Below are 27,497 nucleotides of genomic sequence, written 5' to 3' on the forward strand. Positions count from 1 at the left end.
GAGGGCCCGGGGGGGACGAGAGGGCCTGGGGGGGGATGAACAGGCCCTGGGGGGGATGGAGAGGCCCCGTCTCTGGGGTCCCCCATGGGGTCCCCCATGTTCCCCCCCCTCTGCCAGCCCGCCCAGGAGCAGCGAGCGCAGTCCGCCAAGGCGGCGGGAAGAGCCGCCGCATTTTTGCTTATCCCCCCCCCTCCCCCCCGCAGCGCCTCTCTACCCGGCGCGTCTCGCTAGCCGGCCCCCCGACTTCCCGGAAGCGCCAGCGGAGCAGCGGAACCCGGAAGTGCCGCTGTGGCCGGTGCCGGGGCCGGCGGCGGGGCGCGGCGGGCTCCCGCCATGGGGGCGGCGGGCGGCTGAGGCGGTGGCTCCGCGCCGTGGGGGCTGCGCGCCCGGGAGACCCCCCCTCCCCCTCCCCCTTCCCCTCCTCCGCTCCCCCGCGGCCGGGGGCCGCCCCTCGCCCCGGGGTTCCCCCGCGGCGGGCCATGGCGGCGGCGGCGGGCTCCAACTGGGGCCTCATCATGAACGTGGTGAACAGCATCGTGGGGGTGAGCGTGCTCACCGTGCCCTTCTGCTTCCGCCAGGTGAGGCGAGGCGCGGCGGGGCCGGGGAGGGGGGGCCCGGGGCAGGGAGAGCCCCCGCCGCTGCCCCGGTGCCCCTCGGAGCCGCTGGCGCCCGGGCGCCTGGCCTCGGCCGAGCTGGGCCGGGAGGCACCGGGGCAGGGAGGCTGCGCCTGAGGCGAGCGGCGGCTCGGTGTCCTGCGCTGTTCGGCGACGAGCGGTGGCGGGGGAAGCGCTGCAGGTGGAGACGGGGTGTCTCTCGCGGCAGACTGTCGCTTCTTCTTTGTAATGAGGTCGCCGAGTAATCGTTTCTGCCCCTCTTGCAAGGTGAGGCGGGGGGAAAAAGGAAGAATTCGTCCCTGTGCGGGCTCTGCGGTGTGTTCAGCTGGCTGGCGGGGAAGCGTTTGCAAACCAGCTGTTGACCTCTTGTGCTAAGAGGTGAGCCGTGGCTTTGCCTGTCTAGGGGTTACCGTGATCCCCGGAGCCACGGCGAATTCGAATAGCAATGGAGCAAGTAGTGGCTGTGATTAAGACCTGGGATCACCTGTGCCTCTTTAAAGTCACTTGTTTAAAAAATGTCCAGTGATTAACATCTTGTGCTGCAAACGGGTAGATCAGCAAGGCAGAACAATGCTAGGAAGTTTGGTAGTGAGCTTGGTAAATTGTTTATACCAACAGTTCCGTTTAAAAAAAAAAAAAAGGTTGATCAGAGTTTGAACCTCAGGATGAAGAGCGATCTCTTTTTGTGTTATATGAACCTGTTGAGAGTTGCCGAGGACACGGGGGGGGGGGGGGGATGCCCTGATACCGGCGGTGCCAGGGCACAGACGGGGGGAGCTGTGGAAGTTCTGCTCCACAAACAGCTCCTGATTCACTCTTCTAGGCTTAACTGGCGCGACTGGGTGTTGTGGGAGACAGGTGGCTGCTGTGTGTCTGCCTTGGACTGCGAAAAGAGGGAAAATTGAACTCATACGTCACGTTTTTCCTGGCCGCAGTGAAGTCGAGGGAACTSCCTTAACAGGCGAAAGTGTAGCTGAAAATGTGTGAGGGAGTCTAAAGGTGATAAGGGACAGCAATAAGACTGTGTGAAATGACTTACTTTCCATCTTGTGCTTGTCTTTTCTTCCCGCCCCSCCTTTTTCCCTTCCAGTGTGGCATTGTCCTGGGAGCTCTGCTGTTGATTTTCTGTTCTTGGATGACTCATCAATCCTGCATGTTCCTGGTGAAATCGGCCAATCTCAGCAAGCGCAGGACCTACCCTGGCCTTGGTGAGAATTTTCAGCTCTGAGGCTTTTTTTTCTTTTTTTTAAACTGCGGTTTTACTTTGACCTCTTAATTTACAACTTTCATACTGATATTGTTGGAATATGAAATGGTTTCTTGATGTAGTTTTCAATCTGTGTTTTGTTCCTCTGTCAGTCTCTTCCCCTGCTCCATGTCCCCAGGGGAATATGAGGGTTTAATTCTGCTCTTGACAGTGAAGTTAATAGGCACAGAATTGTTTTGACTCTGCAGGGCAGGGGAGGAGATGCAGTGCTGACTGATCAAAACCCAAGTTTTCAGGAGCTGGCGTAGCGGGTGTCTGGTGTAAATTATTGGTCTCGGCACGAAAGCCACGAGCTTCCCCACCCAGTGTGCTGCCGAGGACATTGGGTTCTGCCAGCAGAGAGCCTGGCATGGAGCTTGGGCTGCCTGGATCTGAGCTATATGTGCATTTATGGCAGAGCAGGGGGAGCAGAGAGGAAACAGTGTGCAAGGTTCCAAGTGGCCAAGAAAATAAAAACATCTGCAAGATTCATGTGTGGGTTTTTGGCAGGGTCTGCCAGCCCTCTTCCTCAGAGTTCGTCTCCTCTGCRCTGGCGCCAGCATTGGTCTCTGTTTATGACCTCTCTTCTGATTCTGACTAACTTGGGGGGCAGGAGAGGATGGCTGGGTTTGAGTCCTCTCGACTGGCATATGAAATGAAGGGCTGCCAGTCGGTAAAGTGTCCTCTTACAAGGATTTTCTTACTTCTTTTGGGGAGTAGGGAGTTGGCTGGCATTGCTGTCGGTAAAAGGCTTAGCAAAATGCATGGCWCGCTTGGTGACTGTGCTGTTGACAGATGGATCCCCTCGGTGCTCAGAGTGCCCAAGGTACTGTTATTGAGCTGCACAGTTTAGCTTCTGCCAAAATATATCTGCTAGAAAATGAAAAGATTAAAAAGTTGTGTGGTCTCGAAGGCTGTGCCTCCGATACTGGAAGGAAGCCTCAATTAGCATGGAGCCCTCAGGTAGCATCTGACTTGGCCCAGCCACTCCCATACCAGCTGCCTGGATTGCCTCTCCCTGCCTCCTTACAACAAGTCTTTGTGTGCTGCTTCCCCTTTGCCGAAGTACAGAAAGTCCCCTTCACCTTGGAGCGTCTCCCAGGAAGAAGGGATCCTCTGCGCTCTCTGAAGCCAAGGGGCTCGAATACACAGAGGGCCAGTAATGCTTCTAAACTTCCTGGCACCTCCTGGCACACAAACGCTGGCACTGAAAGAAATGCATCCCCTTCCTCCCTCCGTTTGCCCTGGGAGAGGTGCCACCGGGAGCAGCCAGAGGAGGGACAGCGCTGGGAGGAAAGGCAGCGCTCCTACAATGCATCCTAATGCATCAAGGTTGAGCAGCTCCACACAGACAGCCTTTGTCACCGTGTGCTTGTGCTCTGGTACATCTGCGAGAGATCCTGGCAGCCCCTGCAGCTGATTCTGTGGGAGGCTTTGGCAGTGCTGAAAGATGTAAGAAAGTTTTGCAAATTAACTTCAGTCAGCCAGTCCCTTCCGGAGGAACACTGAGAGCAGTCGTTACAACTACAAAAGAGCCAGGATCGTGGCAGGCTAATATCTAGCCCAGACATCTTCTCTCTGCAGCACCATATGCATGAAGGGATTGGTTATTAAAAATATTTTGCCCTTCAACACCTTTCAGCTGCACTGTGTGGAAAGGAAGGGTCTTGGACAGATGTGTGAACAGGCGGGGAAGCGTGTGTGATTCTGAGATGGAATTTAACCAGGAGATGAGTTAATGCCTCCCCCCCACCCCTTACAGCAGCTGAAAGCGGCCTGGGTCTTTGCAGACTCTTTGTGCTCRGTACTGACACCGTCAGCAGCATGCTGCACCCCCCTGGGAAGCAGTTTGGCTCAGCTCCCTGCAGAGAAAAGAGCTGAAACACAGGTTGCCTGTTGTAGTAACCACTTTTGGTTTAAAAGGGCATCTCTAATTACTGAGCCGATTGAGCTCTACCCAGCTTGTTAGGCATCTAGAGATCCCGTTCCAAAGACATTTGACTGTACARTATATTTTATAGCCATCGTCTCCTTCCTCCTTGAGAAGATAAAGGATCCAATTTTTCTAGTGTCCCCAGATGGGGACATCTGGCATAATGTTTGAAGGTTTGTTCGTATTAGAACATCATTTCAGAATAGCCAAGGAGACTGATTGTTTCTCAGAATCTCAAGCCTAGACTATAGCCGGCAGCTGTAGTTATTATCTGGAGATACCTACATTTCTATGTGATGTAAAAAAGGAGCTTGTAGGAACAATGCAATAGCAGTAGTCCTTCTGGAGATTGGTTCATTAATGAACCAGTCTCCGGGAGGGATATTTTTCCTCTAGCTGGTTCCTCTTTCTTTCATACCTAGTCCTTTGATACCAGCTATCTGACTGAACCACTCGAGGGCTGTTTCCTTTTTCCGTTATTGTTGCAAGTTCCCAAACAAGATGAGAGCTGGAGACTGAAGTGGTGCAGCCTCTCTTCACACTCGGGCAGTGCGTGTGGTTGCGGCAGTCTTCCACCCTGTCTATCACCAAGCCATTGTCTATTTTCAGCGCTACCCTGCATAMCAGTTCCGTTTTGTTCTGCTGTGGGTCTCTTACCATGCTTTTTTCTCATTCTATGGGAGAACATCCCGTTTCCTTAATTTTTAGCTTTAGTAGAGTCCAAAGAAATCAGTGTTTGTAAGTTAATATTTAAAATAATAGAAGATGCTTCCAGAAGTGAATACCGTTTCTTTCCTGGCTGACTCCGGTAATGTGTGCCCTACCTTGAGAGAACACGAAGGGGGAAGCCAGGGTGGTGGTTGTTTTTGTGTTGGTCCTCTGCAGTTAACACTGACAGAATCAAGCAATGTGGTCTGTATTTGGAACTGGAGGTCTTAATTCCCGTTCTCTCCAGTAAGATAGATCTAAAAATACAAGCAGAGTTTTCTTGGCATTTTCTTTTTATGAAAAAAACCCAATGATTTAAAGACTACTGATCATTTTCTGCTACAAGCTACAACCAAAGTATGGAAAAAAAATGTCTCTTGGCAGCAACCTTTTGGTGTGGGTTGTGAGTACTGGGTATTCTGGGTATGGAATTGAACATTCTGGGCACCGTCTCAGATCTCCCATCCAGCAACATCAGGCGGTTCAGTTATAGTGGGAAGATAAAAATAAAAATGAGAGTTTGATTGAAATTTCGTACTGCAGTAACTTTTTGCCACACAGCATCTTATACATGCATATTTTCTCTTCTGCGCTGACTTTCTTTTAATGGTTGCCATGTGTGACTGCTACTTCACACTACTTTTTTTTTTTATGAAGTAGAAAAAAAGAACCTGCTTTGTATCTTTCCCTCATCTTTGTTCTTGTCTTATGTGGCTTTTGATTTGTGGAGGGCATGTCTGAAAAAGAAAATGGGAGGGTGGGGAAGGGAATCCAGCCCCAAAATACAGCACCAGCGGGTTCCCGCTGAATTGTTGTTTGTCACTATTATTGTTTAATTTCTAACGGATGTATGTGACCCGTTCTGGACCTTTGTTTCACTGACTACAATGGTTTTTTTCTTTTATGCCAGCATTTCATGCCTATGGAAAAGCAGGAAAAATGTTGGTGGAAACAAGGTAATATGCTCCTTATTTAAAGTTTGAACAGTTTGGTTTTCTTTAATGACAGACGCTGCTCTGGAGCCTCTTGTGGCCTTGCTGTGTTCTCATTTCTTACGCTCCTGTTTTCTCTGGTCCCAAAAGTCTTCCTTGCTACCTGGAATTTGAACAAAGGAAGGGAGATCACCTAAGCGTAGCTTGCACATTTTGCCCTCAGCACATCCCACTCTTTTATAAGTGGCAAAAGGAGTCCTTTCCACCCTAGTAGCGGAGCCTAGAAGTCAGGGAACGAACTCGGATCTCCTGCTCTGCTGTGTGCACTATGAAATCGTGGGCATGTAATCTGTGGCCTCTTTCCAGAGGTGAAATGCCTGCCAAGATCGCCGTGAGTTAGTGGGAGAGGGTGTGTTCAGTACCTCTGATCCACCCGTTAGCTTCTCTGGTTTTGTGTGCTCCTCACAGGGGGTCCTGCCTCGCTCTGTAAGACGCTAGGCTTTAGGAAATGCCTTGTGGGGAGGAATCCAAACTCTTTTTCAAGATAAGAGGTTTCTAGCTTGGCAACTGCCCGACTCCTGTTCCTCAGGCCACCCCAAGGCGAGTAGCAAAGCCCTAGCAGGCCGCGTTTGGCGGTCCTGCTGAGGTGGGGCACCCTTGCAGCACTGCTTTTTCCAGCAGAGGTTCTGTGGTGGAGGCCTCCCGAGCCCTGGCCGGTGAGTGGTGGGTGCTGGGGCTCTCTCTCTTCCCAGCTGCAAACTGCTGCAGAATGCTAAAAATACACAGAATATTTCTCAAATGTTACTTGTCCGTGCAAGCAATTGCTGTAATTGCCACAGGGATGTTATATAATTGGAAATGAGAGGGAAAGTGGTCCATGCAGTCATGAATGGGAGGAGAAGCAGTTCATGAAACAATCTTTTTATTGAAGTGCGGCTCATTTTGCGGAAAGACGTTTGAGAGCTGATTTGATATTGAGACTTTCATGGTAGACCCTCGCTGCTAGGGGTGGGACTAAGAGACCTCGGGCTGATTCTCTTCAACACTTTTCTGAAGAAAAAAAGGAGTTCTTGCCATCTCTAAGGTCTGTTTCTTCTGTGCCTCCGAACAGCAGTTAAACTACATCTCTAGCAAAGATATCACATGTGGATGTGAGGTGGATGGAGCTTCTTTGGCTTTTATTTTGTTAGGACTGAGTGCAGAACTGAAGGCCTGCCTTTCATAAACCTGAGAAGAGAAGCATGGTGCCTCCACTGTAGCACCCGCAGGGCTCCGTTCCGATGCACAGCCTGCTGCTACGGCTGTGAGAACAGGCTCGCGGCCCCGGTGTATTCCTGTAAACAGAGAACCGACTTCATTGCCGGCTGCCAAACGTGTTTTCAGCATGGAAACACAGTGTGGGTTCCCCAAAACTTGGAGCCTGTCTTCGCCATGACATGCCAGAAAGTTGTGCTGAATTAGAGGGTGGATGTGCTCGCTCGGAAGCAAGGCCGGCTGAGGCTGCTTTACCTCTGAACACAAGTGAACAAGTGATGGCACAAGGTTTTAAGTCACTTTAAATGTACCCTGTTAGCTGTTTCAGTTTAACTTTTTTGAATGTTCCTAGGTAAATGGGATGTTGCAGTAGGATCCTAGGCGATCTCCAGATGTTGCAGTTGAGTGTGCAGTGTAGCCCTTGATCTTATCTGTGCTAAAACCTTGTCTGTCTTTGCCAGTGACTGTAGCAGCGGGGTCTCTAGTGTAGACATGAGGTCTGTCGCTCCCCGTGCGGGAACCGCAGCCGCCTCTGAGCAGGGTGTTAGTGCTGTTCGCGTTGCTAATGTGCAGTCAGCACCGGGCTTCCAATACCCACAGCCTTATTCATGGCAGCTACAGGCAATGTCTCCAGAAGTCTCTAAAGTAGTTTTAGCATTAACAAAGTCTTGTCCTGTAGTGAGAGCTACGGAGTATGAATCTGCTGGAAATGTGGCTGTTGTCACACACCTGCCCAGGAGCAAAAGCTGTGCTCCAGGGCCCCTGCTTCAGCTTCCTAACTTCTGTGTGATTTTTTTGTTTGTTTGTCTTTACAGCATGATTGGGCTGATGTTAGGAACTTGCATTGCTTTCTATGTTGTGATTGGTGATTTGGGCTCCAACTTCTTTGCCCGGCTGCTTGGATTTCAGGTAAATACATCCTCACTGTATTACATCAATGCAGACAGAGTTATCCAAATTCTTCTGGTAGGTGTACTGAGCTGTGTGTGCTTTAGAAACAGCAAAGAGTGTCCTACCTTAATAGTGTGTTCAGGAAGCCACGAGGTGATGTGGGATCTTCTCACGGTGAGCATTAGTGGCGTGCCTTGTGAACAGAGCGTTTTGCTCTATAAACTCCTGGAAGCCCAGGCTTGTGGGGAGCAATCAGATGTGTAAAAGCTCCAGCAAGGCACTTCCAACAAAGGCATTCTTTTGAAATTGGTCTCTGTTAATTCTAGAATAGTTTCCTGAAGGAGATGGTACTTCCTGTCTAATTCTTGCCCATAAAGAGTAGTGACAGACAGTTCCTCTGTCTGAGCTCTTATTCCCTTGCAGCACTCTGGTTCAAGTGGGGGTGTTTTGTCCCTTCCCCCTTGATGTTTTGGTGGCCAAAGTTATTGTGCACCTGCTTCTCCTTTAACATAAAATATGCTCTTTGATGACCCCAGCGTTGGCTGGAGATGTGCTGTGGCAGGAGGCTCTCTGAGGTGCTCCTTGTGGAGAGGAGACTCTTGCTATTCTTCCTGGAGAGCTGCGAGCGGGGGCACAAGCAGCAGCACTCGGAGCCGGGGTAAGGGCAGTGCAGGGAAGCAAAATGGACATGCAGAAGGATTTTGGCGGGGCCGTTATCTGCTCTGCCTGATGCTGCTAAGCTCTGATTAAGGGACTGTGAAGTTAAAAAGATGCGTTGTGGCTGCAGCCAAATTAGGTATTAAATATTTCCAAGCATTTCAGAGTGTTCTGCTATAATAAATACCAGTGTGAGGTTTTTGATTAATTTTATGGATCAGAATTTTCAAGACTTCAATCTCTTGTTTCCAAAGTAAGTTTAGTTTTCATTTAACTGCATGGAAATACTCGAATAGCTTGTGCTGGATTAGCATTTAAACACTCCCCCCCCCCCAATTCTTCCACTTCAGAATGGACCTGTCACACACTGTGTAGAGCAACAGTGGCACCCAGTGACTGTGTAGGCTAATCACAGACCTAGCCAAAGAAATGGCAAGCTTTCAGTATCATTTTTTTCTTTAAATACGTATAGAAACAGAATTTTACATTCCAAATCTGTCCTGGTTTTACATTCTTTCTCATTCTGGAAAATTAACCACATCAGTGGGAGTTGTTTTGCTAATTCTGTCAGGTATTTTAAGTGTGCTCCGCGCTTCAGTTCTTTATGTAGGTCCCTTTTCCAGGTGTCTGGCAGCTTCCGGATAGTCCTGCTCTTTGCTGTCTCCCTATGTATCGTTCTTCCATTGAGCCTCCAGAGGAACATGATGGCTTCCATACAGTCATTCAGTGCCATGGCTCTGATCTTTTACACTGTTTTCATGTTTGTGGTGAGTATTGATGCTGGGAATACTCTTCTCTTTATTGGACTAGCACAGATGTTCACTGGCTTATCCTGTGTGGACAGCCTGCAGTGCAGGACTCGAGTTTAAAACGCTCTTCCTGGTAAATAGTGCTGATATAATGCATAATGACTAATCTAGGTGCCCGTTCACTTAAGCTCATGAAGGTGAGAATATACAGACTGTAGAAACTGGACAGCGGGTCTGTCCACTGCTACAAATTCTATAGATCGTGGTAACCAAATCAAATTGTGGCTTACACTGCTTGTTGGTGTCTTATGCAGTTTAGGGCTCAGAACTAGGGGAAAAGTGCCTGGAAGCAGAGTGACTTTTATCATATATATATATATATATATATATATATATATATATTTTGCCTTAACCTCAATGCTTCTGATGTTTACGGGGGGGCTGATTCTTGTTAAGAACACAAGATTTGTACTTTGCATGCTTTTCTGCAGCTGATGGTTAACACCTTTCAGGCATTGAGTGGTTTTATTTCTCAGACACCAGCACTTCTGTTTCTCATGCACTGAAATAAACTCTCAGATCTGGTGCATAGGATATATTTGTTTTTAGATTTTTATGGAAGAGTTTCACTTTACTGAGATAAATGGATTCTTGACCATTTAGATTAAGCAGGGTAAGCTGAGAGTTATCCAAAGCTTTCTCTGTTTGGCTTGGCCAACACGAATTGTATAGCACCATTTTCTGATAGATGGAGACTTTCACTTGTCTTTTAATGACTTCAGTTTTCACCTCTTGGATGCTTGTGCAGCTTAGTCTTGGAGTCGCAGTCCTGTCTCCCCCAGGTTTCAGGCCTAGGAGAGTGGAAACAAAAGGAAGGAGAAGGGAGAGTGGAAATTCTCTCTGCTTACCTTTGTTTATTTTGGTTAGTAGGTTATACTGGGTCACGCTTCTGAGCTTTCCTCTGTAATGAGGCTGGAAACTCTAAATGAGCGTGTCTTACAAAACCACTGTGTTCCAGGAGCTGTGCCTTTAAGAAAACCACAACATTTCATCAGAGTTGGCTGCACTAAAACATAATCTCTAGGGATTAGAAAACCCCCATTCAGGCGATATTATAAACAGGCATTCAGACATATTTACCTTCTGTTTCCTGTGCAACCCAATGCCTGCCAGTTCCCCTGTCAATGGGGCAAGAGCTCTCCTAGCCCCGTCTGGGTGCCTTGCTCTCCTTGCTTTCATGAAGTTTATCCTTGTATTCAGGACACTGGTGGTGTTAAATGGTTCTGGAGTAGCAGGGTGCAGGTGGAGTCCTTTTTTAGGAACCTTTGTCTCTCTCCATTGAACAGGATTCTCCAAGGTGAACGTCGTTTCCCGTTTGGTTTTAAAAAACCTGTTTAAAAAAAAAGTGCAAAAAAACTGCTGAGAACAATAATCCTCGCAGTTAAATGTGTCAGGGGAAATTGTTCCACCCTGGTGTGTGCTATGATGTCTGATGGCATCAAACAAGGGGGAGCGCCATGTATCTTTTAAAATATACCCTAGGATCCTTGGTGGCAAGGGACCTATTGAGACTGCTGGGAGCTTTATTAAAGCGTGTGGGTGTGTGTGGGTGGGGTGGGGAGTTGGGGGATTTCTCTGATAGAGATCAGGCTGTGATACACAGCGTAAGCTGTTCCTCAGACCTGTCTCACGTTGCCTTTTATCCCAGCGCTGGTGCTATTGCTGCCGTGCTGTTTGCTTGCCATGAGGTTGTTTTGAGTTGAATCTAACCCCTTTTATTTCTCTCGGCTACAGGTTGTACTATCCTCTTTCAAGCATGGCCTCTTCAGTGGGCAGTGGCTGCAGCGAGTTAGCTACACGCGCTGGGAGGGCATTTTTCGCTGCATCCCCATCTTTGGCATGTCTTTTGCCTGTCAGTCGTAAGTACCTGCCATTATCACTTCTGGTGGTTGTGGTGTGCAGTGAGTTTTTGTGAGGGCAGAGGGTCATGAGGATCTGCATGGGATAGATACCATCTGGTTTCCTATTTCATTTTAATCAAAATATTTTACAGCCTGCTGAAGTACAGCGTCTCATTCATTTGTGACCCTTTTGTTACCTAGATGGGGGAGGGAGTTATATTTCACTCGGGAGTTGTTGTACTTGAGCAACATAAGATCATTTGGGCCAAACAGATCCTTAGCGTCATGCACATTGCTTCTGGTACAGCTGCATGAGTGATGAATTTCTCCCATTGCTTGAAGGGAGTGATTTAGTAGCAGGAAAGACAGCAGGGCTGTGTCGCTCCTAATGGCCGCAGGGCCCCTGCAGGGTAACGCGCGCACGGCCGCAACTTGGTTGAGAATACTCGGAAGAAGATTGCAAAGTCGTCGACTTTGCATAGGTGTTTGCGTGCTTCCGCTTACCTGCTTTTAAGCAGGGCTTCCCTTGGCGCATGGAGGAACACGATGGCAGACCAGGCTGTTTTATGTTTCTAGCAGCATTACCTTCTCCACCAAAATGGCAAGTGAGCGATACGTGCCTGGCCAGAATAGTAACAGACTTTAAATAGAAGTGTAAATCCAAATGTGGACACGGAAAAGACCATCCTTGTTTGGAAGGCTGGCAGAGTCGGGCTTTCCCCCCTGTAGTTCTAGCAAACGGGTAGCATGCCAACAGTAAATGAATGTGACAGATAAAATTTGTTCAGACTGCTGTGTTTACACCCACATGCAAGATCCAAATCATCATTTTCCACTTATCGGCTCTCTTGGCAGCTTGGTTCCTACCCGAACGCGCTCCAGTCTTGCTGTTTAATGTCTCCATTACAACTGGCGAAGGGAGTTGTATTCTTTTACAGCTTCACCTTGTCAACATTTTAGAGTTTTTAAATTCCAAAATTTTCCTTTTTCTTTTGGTAGCCACACAGTGCCCAGCACAATTTTGCTGGGAGTTGGAAATGCAGGGAAATCGTTTGGTCTGGACCAGTGTGCACATACCTAAATATAGACTCCATTACGGCACTTACGTGGCAAGCCAAACCTAAATCTGTGCATTTTTTTCCAAGCATCAGAGCAATATGCTGTCCCTAGCCCAGGCAATCTTTACAAGCATGTTACTCTTGGCTAGGTAGGTTTAATTTTGCTAACCTCTGAATCGCCTTTTAAAAAATAAATAATTCTAACATAAAACAAAAATCGTTTTCCTTCAGCATGTAAATGCAGCATACAGTGAGGACAAATAAATGCACTATTTTTCTCCTAGCTTGAAAATCTGACCCTGCTTTACTTGTGAGTTCAATACCCTTCACTCTTTAAAAGCTATCCTGTTGTTGCTGAACTTGCAAAGTAGGTCACTCCTCTACCGTTATGCAGCATGGAAATTTGCTGTGGAGCTGAGAACTGGGAACGTGGGAACTGAAGGGTTACTCCTGTCCCGGCCTTTCTTTGTGGCCTTGGTCAAGTCCCTGAACCCTCTGAGTAGAAGTGAAGCGAGTAGGGCTTTCCAGGCTAATTTCTGGGGTTGGTTATACTGGTGTAAGTGGATGTAACACTGCTGAATTCACAGCAATAATAAAAGTCAGAATGCTGTTCATTACCTCTGTGAATATCATTTCCCTGTGGGCTGACGAATGTCAGTCGTGAGTTCAGAGGAACACGATGCAAGGTGGTCATTACGATGAAGACGAACAGTTGGATATTCTGAGATAGCTCTGGCCAGCTCTGAGGCAAGGCTGTTTTTTCTGAATCTAGTCTTGGCACTTGTGCTGACTTGTCTACTTCCCTATTCAGGAATAGGGGGACGATTTAAATATCTGCTTTGCATGCTCTTTGAGGTGCTGTTATTAGAATACATACAGTGTAACAGATAACATGTGGCGCATTCATCAGGGAAAGATCCCTGATCCTTTGCTGGCCTTCAGCACAGTCATTTTGCTTAAAAATAAACCCCAAGCAGGTCAGGGCATGCTGCCTATTTTGTGCTTCTTGCCCCCTTGCCCTGCCTTGAGAGCTTTTGATAGTCAGCAGGGCCCAACGGCGCACTGTCAGGGTTTGAGGGACTCTGCCGTTCCTGCAAACCCAAGTTGACTAAATGGGTGCTGTTATGTGATCGCAGGAGGCCTGGGTGCAGCTGGACTTCATGTGGCCCTTTTCCCCATGTCGCCACATTGCTGTTGCTCCTGCAAAAGCATAAACCTGGCCTTACTGGCTGCGTCGTCCCGTGCGCTGCAGAGCCTTGCTGACCTCTCTTGTTTCCCCTCTTTCTTCTCCTTCCTGGGCCTGTACGTTTGGCTGGCCTCCTCCTCCTCCTCATGGGGCTAAAGTCCAAGACACAGTCAGTTAATCTAGCAGAGGTCGCTGTATGGAGGGCATGGAGGAAGCCGAGAGACTCCTTGGGAAGCTGGTCTCTTCGGTCCTTGCCAGTAAACGGCTGTCGCAGTGCTGCATTCACAGACCCTGCGCGTATCTCATTGGTTACTTTAAGCTGATGCTCGGCTTCCTTTGTGCAGAACCATTTGACGTTAAGGGATTAAGGGTTAAGGATTTCTTCTGCTTGGCCTCAGCTTGACACACTTTCTGTTAATGGCTTTTTGCCCACTGGAGCTGGGGATACCCCCTTCCCTGCTAACTGGATGCACCCCCCACCCTTTCCTCTTGAGAGTTACGTCAGTAACATGAAGCCAGGATGTGGCCACTTGAATTCAAGTAACAAGAGGTTAATGAGTTGCTAAAATATGCACCTGATGTCAAAAAGTGCATTCCACATGCTTTCCAAGTCTGTAAATACCCCAAATCCCGTGTAATTGGCGCTCCCAGCTTTCTATGAACTGAGCTCTAGCAGCAGCACTGAAATATGACAGGCGCTGCATTTAGTTTTGTTTGTTTAACTTTTCTTTTAGACAGTGTGATGCTCTAACCCTCTTCCTGCTTTTACTCTGTAAACACTGCGTTGCTTTAATTATCAGCATAGAGAGCTCCAAGAACAATAATCTCCAATGTGCTGCCTGGCCTGGTGCCACTGGTGTTTCAGTGGAACAAATGGTCATTCATTTTGCAACACTTTTGAACCAAAATGTTTACATCACACGTTTAGCTCCACGTGGTGGGGTGGGGAGAGCAGGAATATTTTTGCAACACTTAAAGTTATGAGTGTTCTGAAATCTCTTGGCATTAGCAATATAAATTGTGGAATAGCAGCGAGTGTTTATGCGCTATAGGGGGAAGGTGTCAGGGATTCTTTGCTGCTGGGCTGAGGCAGGGAATGTGCTTGAGTTGGGTTTTGCTCTCTCTCTGTGGAAAGTTTCCTCAAATAATTTACCTTTTTCTCCAGTCAGGTCTTGCCTACCTATGATAGCTTGGACGAGCCATCTGTTAAAATAATGAGCTCCATATTTGCTTCTTCCCTAAATGTGGTCACCACCTTTTATATTACGGTAAGAAATTTCCCCTTCTCTTTCCTTGCCCCTCCAGAGCATGACTTCTGGCGATAGGGATGATAATTTATCTTTGGATGGGGCTGGTTTCTAATTATCTGTATTTGTTCTGAAAGGTAAGTCATTTTGCTGAAAGCAAAATGAAGTGGGAGGTGATGTGCTGAACAGTGCAGGAGGCGTTTGGAGAGTCCAGGTTTTCAGCGTTGCACGCCTCCCTGGGTGGAGACAGTGGAGACCCAGCCGTCACTTCATGCACATCAGCCTGGGGTCTGCCTTCCAGGGCCTGACCTGGCACAGGAGGTGCTGTGCAGAATTTAGGAGAGCTTCTTTTTGGCCTGTTGCAGTTGGAAAGATGTGAAGAAAGTTATGCATCATAAAGTACCAGTAAATAAAACTGAATTAATGATTCCTGAGAAGAGCCTGCCCCTGTGAGCTAGGCTGCTGCGCGTAATTGTTACAGCTCCTCCTTCATTGGAGGAGTTGGGTCTGTGGGCCTGGCAGGCAGCACAGTATCGCTGCTTAATGTCATGGCGGTGACAGCTTTCCCTCACTGCAGTGTCCTTTATGAAAGCCCCCTATGTTCTGCAAGAATCTTTCTTCTGTTTTTAGGAAGGACCCACTGTTCTTTAACTGCCCGTCTCAGTTTTCAGAAGTGTTGCAGCTATGGCCCCTGGAAAGCCTCTGTGGAGGTTGCCCCAATCTTGGCTGGCTGGTCTTAACTCATAGGAGGCTGCTGACCCCCCCACCCTTTTTTTAAGAAGCATGTATGAATGTGCCTTGGAAACAAATCCCATCCGCTCACTTCCCCTCCTGCCGGACAGGTGGGGTTCTTTGGCTATGTGAGTTACACTGAAGCCATTGCTGGGAACGTCCTAATGAACTTCCCTTCCAACCTTGTGACGGAGATGATTCGAGTGGGGTTCATGATGTCGGTAGCTGTGGGGTTTCCGATGATGATCCTCCCCTGCAGACAGGCGCTGAACACCCTTCTCTTTGAGCAGCAGGTAAGATCCTCTTGTGTGGTGAGGAGCAATGGGCTGCCTCAGCGTGCACCTTTGAAACTTGCTCTTTGAAGGGTTATTGTGACTATTTGGCTTCAGCTGTTGACTGATGACTTGGGTTACAAATGTGCCTTGGCGCTGTGAGACTCCATTGACAACAGCGTATTTCTGACTCGTGGTTGATGCTTGCTATTCAGAGGGATGAAGCCTTAACTCACAGTGAAATTGTAAGTGTCTGGTGTGTGGTAGCAGCGCAGCAGGAGGCCCATGGCAGTCTGTAAATCCTGCTCTGCAGAATGGTTAATCTGTGCTACTTTGAGGTTCTTGTCCTCTCTGCAGAGGAATTTCGTGGGCAGAAGTGCTAGGGTTGTGAGTCTGAAGCTGCTAGTGCTCTGCTACACCCCAAGTCATGTGGCTGCTACTTCCCTGCTCTGCTGGTAATTTAGGCTCTCACTTACAAGTGTTACGCAGTTTGAAGCTGAGGTGGTTCTCCCTTTTGGAAGGAGGGAGAAATGTGTTTTTAGAAACAGAGGAGCCTCCTTATTTCCCACTGCTCCGGCTGGCATCCTTTCGCTGACCGACTCGATCTTGCTTTGAGTATAGCTCAAGCTTCTGATCCTGGCCTCAGAGACCAGCACAGATTCATTTCTCCTCACTTCTGTGTGCTTGCTCATTTCTGCCCTTTTATTATTATTCTAATCCTTGCACCTTCCTCAATAGTTCCCTGAACAGCCTTCTATTCAGGTTCAGATGTCCCCTTCCTCCAGTGCCTCCCCTGGCTGTTCGGTGCTGATCTGGTGCAGCAACATGCCTTGGAATACACCCCTCTCCCACACATTCACCTTTCCCAGGGTCAGATCTTCAGACAGCCTTTGTGACTATAGTTGGTCTGTCTGACTTAGACTGTAAGTCCCTTGTGGCAGTAGCGTGTTCTCCTCTGTGTATTGTACAGCAGTAAGCATGCCGATGGTATTCAGTAAATAACAGTAAGAGATTGTGGGAATGTTCTGAGGCCTTTGTGTATCCGCATAAATAGAAACCTCTTAGGGCAGGAAATAAAACTCAAGCAATTTATAGCTCTAAATCCTGCCGCTTCTGCCTGTGAGAAGCCCCCGGCGCTTTTCTCACGTTGGGAGGGTCTGGGGATGGGGAAAGACTATTGGTGAAAGTCAGCGGGCGCAGAGAGTAAGCGCTGGCAACACTTGGGAAGGCCTCAGTTCTCGCCTGGGCTCTGCTCATCGCTCTTTGGGATCTGAACGTGTTACTTTGCTTCCAGTTCCTATCTGTGCAGCCAGGAGAGTGGGGAACTGCCTGTTCTTCAGGGCATGTAGATTCGCTGTGTCCTGTGCTTTCCACGTCTCCTGCCAGGGGAATGTGGGGATGGGATGGGAAATGGAGGGCATCTGGAAAGCCTCCCCTATCAGTTGCTCCCAAGCAGGGCCATTCATCCTCTCTGAAGTCTGGCTAGGGTGTCTTCTGTACAGTCAGAGGAGCTGATATTAAGGAATGCTTTGCTGTAGCAAACACAGAGCTCTTCCCCCATGACCATCCTTCCTCCTGCCTTCTCTGCTGTGCCTTTTTCTCATGCCCTCGGCCTTGAGGCTGTTCAGAGAGACTGAGTGGCAGCAGCACTGGCAGAAGGATCTGACTACAGCTGTACAGTTCACATTTGAGGCAGGATGGAAAACAGCAGCTTTGGCTTTGTGCCTCCTCTTCACTCTCATTTTGAAGGTTCAAGCTGCAGTTGCATATTAAAACTGCTCAACCACATCTAACTGCCCCCCCCACCAGCCTTCACCACTCTGGAGACCACCGTGTTCGGGTGAAACTGCCGCTGTTCAGTCCTTCTTGGCCTCTTCGGCCCCACCGGCAGAGGCTGCTGGGGTAATCGCTTTTGAACTGTGCAGGTGCAAAGCAGGGGCTAAATTCATTCTCTTCCCCTCCCACCCTTTCTCTTCTAGCAAAAAGATGGTACCTTTGCTGCTGGGGGTTATATGCCCCCCCTTCGGTTTAAAGCCCTCACACTGGCTGTTGTGTTTGGAACCATGGTAGGAGGCATCATGATCCCAAATGGTGAGTGAGGTGGCGGGGGACAAGGATTTGGTTGCTTGATTACTTTCTGTGCTTACTTTTATTTGCTGCGCTCTCTTTTCCATCCCGCACCAGGTCTGGTATTTGCAGTGGTAACTCAACATTTGAAGCTTTTCCTCCAAAACTCTTAGAGCTTCCACTTAGCTCTGGCACTGTGTGAATGCACAGGGCTGCGTACAGTGTGTGGTAATGAGCAGGACCTCTGATCCCTGGGGGGAGAGGGGGGGGCGTCATGTCTTTGCTGAGGAAAAGCCTCTCAGTGCTGCGCAGCGGTGTGAAGTTGCTACCAGCAGCTTGAATGCAGCGCTGGTTGCAGCGGCTGGCGCTGCCCTGGGCAGGGATCGCCCGTCCCGCTGGGCTCGCGTTGCGGTCTCCCTGGGGACGCAGGCACAGCCGCTGGGCGTTGCTGCTCCGGCTGCCCCGGAGGAGGACCCTGCTGACTTCTTGTTCTTCTTTGCCAGTGGAAACGGTCCTGGGCCTAACAGGTGCTACGATGGGAAGCCTCATCTGTTTTATCTGCCCAGCTCTTATTTACAAGAAGATCCACAAGAATGCCCTTTGCTCACAGGTCAGTGCTCGTGCTACTTGACATCCCCCAAGCCCTCTGTAGAGCCTGGGAACATGCCTAATTTGGCTGCAGCAGGGAAACTGCTCAACAGCTCTTCCAACCTTCCAGTCTGCCCCGTTACAGGTGGGAGCCGTTGCGGTTGCCTGCTCGGAGCAGAGTTGCTCACGAGCACGCAGACAGCAGAAGAGGAGGTGCTGGCTCAGCGCATGGCCTGCCCTGTGCTAGAACACCACCTCTTCATCCCTCCAGCAGCAAGCAAAGCATTAATTTAATGCATAAAATGCTGCTTCCGGCCCCCTGTCAGGTAGGCTTCAGTTCCGTATCCACAGAATGAGAAATCCAGGCAGCATATAAAACCTTAACGGGCCTTACCCAGCCCAGACAGGTTGAGATGTAAAATAAACAAGGTTTCTCAGCGATGCGGTTCTTGCTGCTGACCCTCGGCTTTCTGGTTTCAACCAAAATAACAATAAAAAGGAACACACACATAGAGGTGTTGCTTCAGGAATTGATTTTTAAAAAATCGGGGTCGTTCAGAGGCTATTAGAAGTTCAGCTTTTCCTTTTGCTCCAGTTTGAATTGGCCTCCTCAGGGACTGAAACAAAGTGTCTCTTTGCTAAGCTTGATCTTTCTGTTTTTGCAAATACTGTGTTTTTATRGAGCTGAAATTAAAATGTTTTGTTTTTTTCTGACAATAACTTAATCCATGGCCTTTTAGCAGGCCTCTGTTCCAGCATTGCCAGTCACGACAGCGCTGCTATGGGAATAAGGTTTTCGGCAAACTGCAGAGTCAGCAGGGGGAGAGCAAGACATTTTTGTGGGTCCTATTGAACTAATGGCTTTTTCTGTGTTTAATGACTTGTGGGTTTGCAAATGTACATGAAGTTTTTAAGCAGGGTGTATTTTTTTTTTTCTTTCCCCATGCTTTCTCCGACACAAGGAAATAGTCCAACTTTCCAGCTTTCACTCTGAATTCTGACACTTTCATCCTAACTTCTTTGACTGAAACCCTAAGCGGGAGTCTGAATGCCAGCTTGGATTTTTCAGGGAAACAAAGAGCACTTTCAAGAATTGCTTTCTATTCCGGCTGAGCCAGAATGTTGCTCTGCAGTGCCTTGTAACTGCACTTAGGATATGCTGAGCTCTTAGACTGGCTGCCTAGAGGCAACTGTCAGCTGCCCGCAGTTGAACACTGGGGCCCTCATAATGCATGACCTGAAATGCTGGTCACAAGACTGGTGAGGAAGATGTTTGTCCTGCAGAAATCCCCACCAAGGATAAGGGCTTATCTAAAGCATCAGCCCTCAGGTTACCCTGGCATTTCAAGGGGCTGGTAGCAAGCTGTCCAGCCTTCTCTTGAATGATCCATCGCCTGTCAAGTTTACATACTTGCTTTGACTGATGCTCTGAAGCATTGCAGCAAGGGCACACCTGTCTTCAGAAATGCACAAGGCTGCAGAACGCCTCCCTGCCTCCACTCTGAAAACTGGATTCTGGGCCCACCCTCTCCTTGCTCCTCCGGGTCTTCTGGAAGGACTCATTTATTCTTTCCCTGAAGCTCTGTCTTTGGTCTCCTCCTCCTTTCCTCCCTTCTTTGATCAGGCACTCCACTCCATCAAAATATGCTCCTGTGAAAAGTGGCAGTCATGGGGGAGAAGGGGCCAGCTCTGGGCATAGCTGTCCCTTCCCACTCTTCTATGTCTAAACGTGTGTATGTTCTCTCTCCCTACCTCCATCATCCTTAAATTTGTTACCAAAGCAACAGACCTTCTCAACTTCAGCTCTTATAATTTCTCAGCTCCGGCTTGCCTAAATTATCTTGACTCTTCCAGTAGTTTTTCTGCATGCGTGCTCTTGCTGAGAGCTGGCTGTTTTATTAAGCCACCTCTGGCTTCAAGCAAAGTCCAGTGGTGGGTAGCTTACAGGGCTGGCAATATGGGAAGTTCAGTGTCACAGAGTTGGAAAGATGGCGCAAGCTTAGGTTAAAAAATAGAGGAGGTGCATTAAAGGTAGTGAAGAGGATTCCAGGGGGAGAGGGATACGGGCAGTCCCAGATGTTTCTTGGCCAGCAAAGAGCACCGGGTTCTGCCAGTGAGTTGTTAATTATTACAGCCGCTGGTCAGTCAACAGCTGGCAGCCAGCCAGGGTCTGGGAATTGCCGCTTGGATTAGGCTATGGGGGTGGCTTAGTTGAAAGCCTTGGTATGTTGGAAAGACGATCAGGTGACAGAGCAAACTAGGGCAAGTTAAAAAGCTTAAATTCAGGCATGCAGAGCTGTGAATGAATTGGGGAAAAAGTCCCCCTTTTTGTGGTTAGCGTCAAGCATGTCCCTGTAAAGGTGCAGGTCCGTGTCCTGCTGCCCTCTGGGAGCCTCGAGTGGGGGGGACAGAGCGAGGTTTGGCAGAGTACTGCTGAAGGTCGCGTTAAGGTCTGTAAACAGAGTGTTTAACTTCTAACAGGAAGGTGTTGGCTTCCCAGTGTTGACACAAGCTTGTCTGAGAGGCCCCTCCTAGGGAGGCCGGGAGTTACTGTTGTCCCAGTTGGGGAAGAGGAGCCACAGAGAGGCTGCTCAAGGTCAGGAAATGACCCCTCTCATCGTGCTCCTATATGAATGGAAAGAGAGATCCCYTCTGCCCTCTCCTCCTCGTGCAGCGGCCAGCACGCCTTCGCCGCACACAAGTTTTCGCTTGCTACAGTTCTTAAAGCGTAGCATCTCTGTCAAAGCGCAACAGAGAAACCCGGGGCGACCAGGGTTCTTGCATTCCTTCGTGATTACTCTGTCCCTCCAAACTACTTGGTGTCCAAAACAACACAGTTTAGAGGATGTCGTCACCCTAGACAAATGCAGCTTTTGAGTCCTGCTGATGGCTCAGGCGTGGTTGGAGGGGATGGCCTGAGCTAATGACACTTCTGTACAAAGTTCAAGTCATCTTCTGGGAGGAAGGATGACTGAGGGAGAGCAACCAGCGGAGGAAACGGACATGTAAAATTCCATTTCTGAATTCCTGCCTGTGCTCAGAGCGCTCCTCTCGGGAGACAGGCCTCTTGCATTGCTGACCTGCACGTCAGAAGAGGTTGCAGCCAGAGGTGTTKGCGCGTACTCCTGTGATGTCCACGTTAAGAGGTGCCTCTGGAGAATGGTCTCTGCCCTCTGTACGTTGCCTGCTCAGAGGTGTGGGGGAGACTCTTCCTGTTTAGGCAGCTTCATTGCAGTCTGCCTGGCTCAGCAAATGCTRCATAGTGCAAGAAGTTGCAGAATGGAGGACAAAAAAAGCTCTTTTGAGGCTCACTGCTAGGATGGGGACCCCATGCAGCCGTAAGCTGTGCTCCTGGCAGGCCTTGCAGGTGCCAGCAGGAGCCTTCCAAAATAGCGAGTTGACTTTCAGCCTGAGTGTGGCCTTTGCTTTATGTTGCTGGCTTGTGTGTGTGGAGGCATCCACCCAGGGATGGATCTCTGCTGTCCTGCTGGAGAAGCCCCTCCGCAACCCGGCAGCGACGTAGGAGCAGATGAAGTTTCTGTATTCTCGCTGAAGTGCTGTCACTGAGACCTTGTCTCATGACACTGTATTAAGTTGAAGAAGGGAGATAAGTGGCTGCTCTTTTTTTCTCTTTTTTTTTAAATTTCAGTGAGGTCATTTTTGCTCCCTGGGCTGACTGACTGCATGCCTCAGTCCCTTAATGACCTTCATCTACAAATGTGGGGCCTTTAATAATAATAAAAAATAATAAGTAAAGAAAGACCAACCCTTTCAGAGCATCCTGACTTCAAACTGTTCTGATGAATTGTTTAAAAAAAGAAAAAAGTCCCCTGGAAGAGTTTGGGAGTGTGTGGCTCACGTATGAAGGCAAGAGGCAGCTTTAAGTCAGTGCTGCCAAACCTGCTGTAGCTACTAGAGACCGGACACTGACTTTATTTGGTGTGACTGTGCTCCAGTCCCTAGCTGCTTGTAACCGCTCTGCGGTGTTCCCCCTCCATTTGCTCTTGGTTCTCCACTCTTCGGCAGCATTGCTCGGGGGTAGGTGGTTCCTCTGCCTGGGTTCAGTTTCTTGAGCCACCTAGTCCTTGCAGCCTGCATTCCTGTTCCTTTGATTGCCAGAGATTAGCCTTGGTAGCCCCTCGAGTACAAACTGCCTGTTTTTACATGTCGTAAATATCTCCATGGAATTCGACCAAATTGTGGACCTCTTTATTCCAGTCTGCGGTTGCTCAGGGGGTAGGTGAGGATGGGGTGGAGCTGAAGGTGAGGGAAGGCTGTTGGTTCACGCACAGCCCAGCCTGTTTTTGAATGCTGCGTGTGTGCGTACCCACTGCTCTGAGAAGCTTACAGATGAACTCCAAATGTTAAACAATCAAAGGGGTTTTGAATCCAAGGCGTTCAGTTATGTGGTTCCCCACTAAGAATTAGATAAGAAACAACAAAAATCCTTTTAAAGCATTTCATATTTTCAGCTGTTTCCTACAGTTCCCTTTTCTCCCATGTGGCTCCTAGTTCCTGCAGCACCAGAATAGATCCTCTTTGTGGAAATGCTCTTCCTCTCTGCCGTTGTTTCTGGAAGACGCTAGCACAGCCTTCTAGTCACAAAATGCATTTCTGCTGGGACTTCAGATTGTGTGAGGAAAGGAAGCGGACAAGCTCCAAGCTGAGGGCAGAAGTGGCAAAGACCTGCTGACTCTGCTTTTGGCCTGAGCAGGATGGCAGGATATCTGCTCTTTGTGCACCCCACAGCAAGGCAGGGACCAGATTTTACTTTTGTTTCCTTTACAACATCTCTAAGATCTGGCCTCTGCTCTCTGACCATGCTGCTAGTCTTGTCCAGAGCTGCTTTGCATCCTGCCARCCTTTTCTGAGGGCATCTTCCTGTCTGCAGAGGTATGCTGAGAATGGGGTCTCCTGGGCCTGTGGCTCTGGACCACGCTGACCTGTGTTTCTGGGTGACCTCTCCCCTCACAATGGAGGAGGGAGAGCAAAATGTTAGCTTCTTGTCCCTCCCTTGGGGTGCCAACGCTTAAACCTTCCCATCCAGTTTCAGTTCTCCCCTTTGTTTCCCGTCTTTTCCTTCCTGCAGCCCGCAGCAGCCTTCAGTTGTGGTAGCAGTGCCTAGCAGCCGTTCCTGTTTTTCTCACACTGAGCTGCATCCTTTTGTTGTGCTTTGTGTCAATTGTGTCTTAAATGTTGCAGGATAAGGCTTTTGGAGGAATAGGGGAGAGCGTATAGTCCCACAGGACATGGTCCTCTCAYGAGCTCCTGATACCACAAGGCGAGTCAGAATTACCTGTGTACTCCCTGTGCTGTACCTCTCTCCAGAAGGGGCAGGCGGCTTGTTGGTTGACTTCTACTGGACAGTAACAATATCTCGCACYGAAGCAGCATGTTTCTTTTGCAAGATAGAGACTTTTATATGACTGACTTGTGAAGCATGCCTAGCAAGTTGTTCCTGTTAGGCATGTGGTGAAAAAAGCAGTGTCCTCAGCCCAGCAAGCCTGCAGTCAGCATGCACCCAGCGGGGGTGGAGATGGAAACTGGCAAAAAGCAGAAAGAACCCAGCGGTGTGCTGCCTGCACGCCCCGAGTGTGTCGCACCGGGTGCCGGCTGGTTGCAAATAAAGAGAAGATGCAGTTTGCAGCACTGCCGTGGAACCTTTGCTCCCATATGCAGAGCAGCAGAAATGAGCCAGGTCCGTAATGTTGCAGAGCAGGATGTACTTAAAAAAAGGAAAAGAAATTCCTGCATAATAAATACCAGTTTATTGCAAACATTTAACTTCTCAGCTTTGCAGAGACATTTTGTTTTGCATATGATTGTTCCTGTTGCTTTCATGGTCTTGTGCATCTTTGTGAGAAGAAGTTTATGGGGAGACCTGAGTTTCTAGTGGAGGGTGCAGTTTCTTTGCCTGCTATCTTCAGCACAGAGTTTCTCCTATCAGTCGTTCATAGCACTGTAGACTCGTTGACATGCAGACCAGGTTCCATGAGAAGCCCTTACTGTGACAATTGCCATGATTAACTAGGTAAAAATAATATATTGGAGTTTAATTAAATCTTACCAGTCAGTGTTGTCAGCCAGCAATCCATCCACTCAGCTCTTTGAACTGGTACCGCTTTCATTTGGAGCAGCAGACAGGCTTTTGGCAGCTCTGCCACATGAACAGGCAAACGTTCCTATGCCCATATTGCTATTGCACATCTTCTTGCTTGTCCTTCTTGCATTATCCCATGAATTGCCGGCACTCCCAGAGGATTCTTTTTTTTTTTTTTTAATCAAAGGTGTAGAGTTTCTTATTCTTATGGCTCATGTAGAATTAGACCCTGTAAATTTTGTCTTTTCATAATGATAAAATTAGCTGTAGAAATTTGCCTTTTGGTGGTGTTCTCCTTCTCCTTTATAAGTTAGAGAACTTCAGAGTTCTTCCCTTCTCAGGATCCAGATTCCATCTTACTTTTTTTTTTTTTTCTATTTGGTCTCAGCTCTTTGAAAATCAGCAAGTTGCTTCTTATCAGCTTCTTGAGCACTAGCCACCAGGACCTTGTGAAGGTCTTGTTCTTGTTCTGAAAAATAAGAATTTTTAAACAATTCACTAGAAACATTTCTAGGTTGTAAACAGGTCAGTCTGCTGTTCTCAGCCAGATCTGATTTCACGGTGTTCTAATGTAGCTGTTGAAAATACCAGGGAATGAGTCTTTGCAGCTGGACTCTTGTCCACCAGATGCATTTTACTGTTCTTATACCTTGTCCACTTGCTTCTGAGCCCTTCTGATACAGGAGTCKTCTTTTCAACAGCTTCCAGCATCTGAAACTATCACTTGCTGATATCTATATCCAAATACAAACCTCAGCCAAAAGCTACTGTTCCTTCCTTTTTGCCTCTTAAAATTTTCTCCTCTTCTCTCACTTATTGACATCTGTAATTGCACTGAGCTTTGAATTGTTTGGAGATACTGTTTGTGTGAAGAATGTTGTATAGAGCAGTCCCATTTGTTTTACTGTGCTAACTGGAGCTCTGACGCACTGTGCAGATTATACTGTGGATTGGCCTGGGAATACTGGTTATTAGTACATACACCACCTTGTCTGCAACGGAGGACACCCCTGTGAAGACAGAAGCAGYGGGCTTGGAGCGCCTTGAAGGAGAGGAGACCAGAATTGACCACGATTCTGTCAAAATCCCAGGTACGTGTCTGCTTGAGTCGTGCCTCCCAGCCCTTCGCCCCAGCTCCATCTCTGGAGGGGGGGGGRAAAAAACCCTGTGGTGGAAGCAGAGTTGTTTCCAGGCATTTCTGTGCATCTTTAGAGCATCCTAGAAACTTTTCCCAAGAAAAAGGTGCGGTTTTGCCTTCTGGAAATGCCTGGTGGGAGCTCTGAGGAGACCTTCTGGAGGGCTGTTCCTTCAGAAAAGGAAGGGGAAGGGAGGGCCCATGGGGGAGACCAGGGCCCCCCTCTAGTGACAGAGCACAGAACTACCCRTGCGGGGTGATAAAAGCAGCTCTGTGAGCACAGCCCAGAGATAGCTCTGTGCTGGCCACCTGTATGAAGGGTGCAAGGAGCCAAACAGGGCTGCTTTCACTGTTTCTGCCAGCGCATTGTCCATGGTTCCAATAACAAGCCATTCATTGCACTCAAAGGTATGTAAATTTATGGGCACTGACTTTTTTTTGGTTGTGAGGATATAAATTTGGATTCGGTTTTAGCTCTGACAAAGCCCGTGATTATGCCTCAGCTTTGTTTACTGGTTCACGTTATTTATTATTTGTTTACTGTGGCYGTTGATAGAATTACGGCCGAACCCTCCCTTCCCCAGCTGCAGGCTTGCCTTGCAAGGCCATCGCTAGCAGGTGTCGTGTGACCCTGTGCTGCCCCTCATCTGTGGCTGTGTCCTGTTTCTTTATTTTATTTTTGTTTGGTTCTGCTCGGGTTTTTTGTTCTTTGGGGGCCTTGAAATATCCTCGCAGAGATTGAGAACGGAAGCGAGAAAAGGGCTGTCTCTTCTGGAGATTATCCTCCTCCTGGTTGTTGGCTATGTTCCTGCTGARCAGATTTGAGAGTCTCTGAGACACCGGTGCTGCCTCTGATAACATTCACTCCTGGGTTGCTCTGTCCCTGACGGTGGGGTTTTATGCGTTACGCTAATGGTTCATCCAAGGCGCGTGTGCCTTCTCAGGCACCGAGATGCCCGGGAACTCGTAGCAGAAGATGCTCTCAATCCCTCCATCATGCACACTCAGCAGGGCTGGGAGGAGGGATGCAATTGAATTCTTCCRTCTTGGTTAATTTTGGAGCAGTAATGGCCAGAGAACAGCTGCTCGTTTCAGGAGGGGTTGCTAATGACACGTGTTCTTGTGACTGGGAAAATAAAAAAAAAAGTCCCATAAAAGACGGTGTCCGCTGGAGTTTGCTAAATCTCTTCTCCGCTTCTCCGCATGAACCGGGGAGGCAGAGCAGGAAGCCTGCGTTTAATCATCATGTAGCACAGCGAATCTTAAGTTGCCCTGGCGTACCCGCTGCATGTATTAAGAGCTYGTCAGCTTTAGTCCTTATTGCATAGTACTTGATGCTGGATTAAATAATCCTACCTTGGAGGAAGGCATTTTTAGAACTCTTGGCTCATAAACTTCCCAGGGACAAGCTGTGYGGCTCCTAACATACTAACAAGCGTGTTCCCAGTAAAATCTCTGCTTCCTTCCCAATGCACCTTGGTTTGTTTTGTGCCGGGCCAGCGCGAGGGGAGGCGAGCGCCGGGGCGGGCTGGGGGKTGCTCTTCCCTGGGAAGCGGAGCCTGGCTTGGAAGCCTCATCCTGTGGGAGGAGGAAGTGGGATGGAGCAGGGTGAGAACGAGCCGGGGAGAGGAAGTGGAACAATGAGGCCGAGCCGCGGCCGGTGCCGAGGGAGCCGCGGCCGGCAGGACGCCGTGTGCTCTGCGAGCGAGCGCTGCCCCAGGAGAGCCGCAGCCCCGCTCCCGCGCCGGCGCTGCCGAGCCGCGCCGCTCCTGGAGCCGTGCCTCGCTGCGTCTCTGCAGGATGTCGGCTTGACTAGCAATGAGAGGCGTTAAATGGTGCCCTTCTTCCCGCCGCGGCTCCCCCCGCCTTGCCCGACCCGGCCTTGTTTTGCAAAGGTACGAGCCTGCGGCCGGGAAAACACGGCGGCAGCTGCATCCTGTCATTCAGGGCGCGCAGGATGCGGGCTGCCCCGCATCACCTGGGTGCCCTCGTCAGCCCACATCTGCTTCTTATTCCTCGCAYGAGGCTTTAGCAGAAACACACGGCGGCTCCCGGGTGCAGCGCGCCGCGCTTTGGGCACGTTCCCGGGGCCGGGGCGTGCGCGCGCCCCTGCCCCCAGCCCGCTCCCGCCGGAGCTGCCTCGCTGAGGCAAAGCTTGGGGCTGGGCCGGGCCTTTTCCCATTTTTGCGTTTCACCGTCTGACTTTTGCCTGTCAGCATGTGAGAGG

The 27,497-nt window shown here is 49.1% G+C and overlaps 1 protein-coding gene across 4 annotated transcripts in view; it reads left to right on the forward strand.

Moving 5' to 3' along the window:
- Window positions 1-421: 421 nt before the first annotated feature.
- SLC38A10 (solute carrier family 38 member 10) overlaps window positions 422-27,497 on the forward strand; it is a 40,681-nt gene continuing 13,605 nt past the window's right edge. Inside the window, exons 1-11 of one of the 4 annotated variants that reach the window (XM_026081966.1) lie at window positions 422-578; window positions 1,705-1,822; window positions 5,412-5,457; window positions 7,503-7,596; window positions 8,859-9,002; window positions 10,779-10,903; window positions 14,295-14,397; window positions 15,219-15,401; window positions 17,360-17,471; window positions 17,951-18,057; window positions 25,073-25,226. In XM_026081966.1, coding sequence (XP_025937751.1) covers window positions 480-578; window positions 1,705-1,822; window positions 5,412-5,457; window positions 7,503-7,596; window positions 8,859-9,002; window positions 10,779-10,903; window positions 14,295-14,397; window positions 15,219-15,401; window positions 17,360-17,471; window positions 17,951-18,057; window positions 25,073-25,226 — 1,285 coding nt within the window. In that variant the 5' untranslated portion in view covers window positions 422-479. Of the gene's footprint in view, window positions 579-1,704; window positions 1,823-5,411; window positions 5,458-6,618; window positions 6,976-7,502; window positions 7,597-8,858; window positions 9,003-10,778; window positions 10,904-14,294; window positions 14,398-15,218; window positions 15,402-17,359; window positions 17,472-17,950; window positions 18,058-25,072; window positions 25,227-27,497 lie in introns of those variants that run through there. The other 3 variants (XM_026081967.1, XM_026081968.1, XM_026081969.1) reach the window with 3 other exon arrangements.

This window comes from Apteryx rowi, unplaced genomic scaffold (genome assembly GCF_003343035.1).
Source record: "Apteryx rowi isolate R43461 unplaced genomic scaffold, aptRow1 scaffold_564, whole genome shotgun sequence".
Classification (NCBI taxonomy): domain Eukaryota; kingdom Metazoa; phylum Chordata; class Aves; order Apterygiformes; family Apterygidae; genus Apteryx; species Apteryx rowi.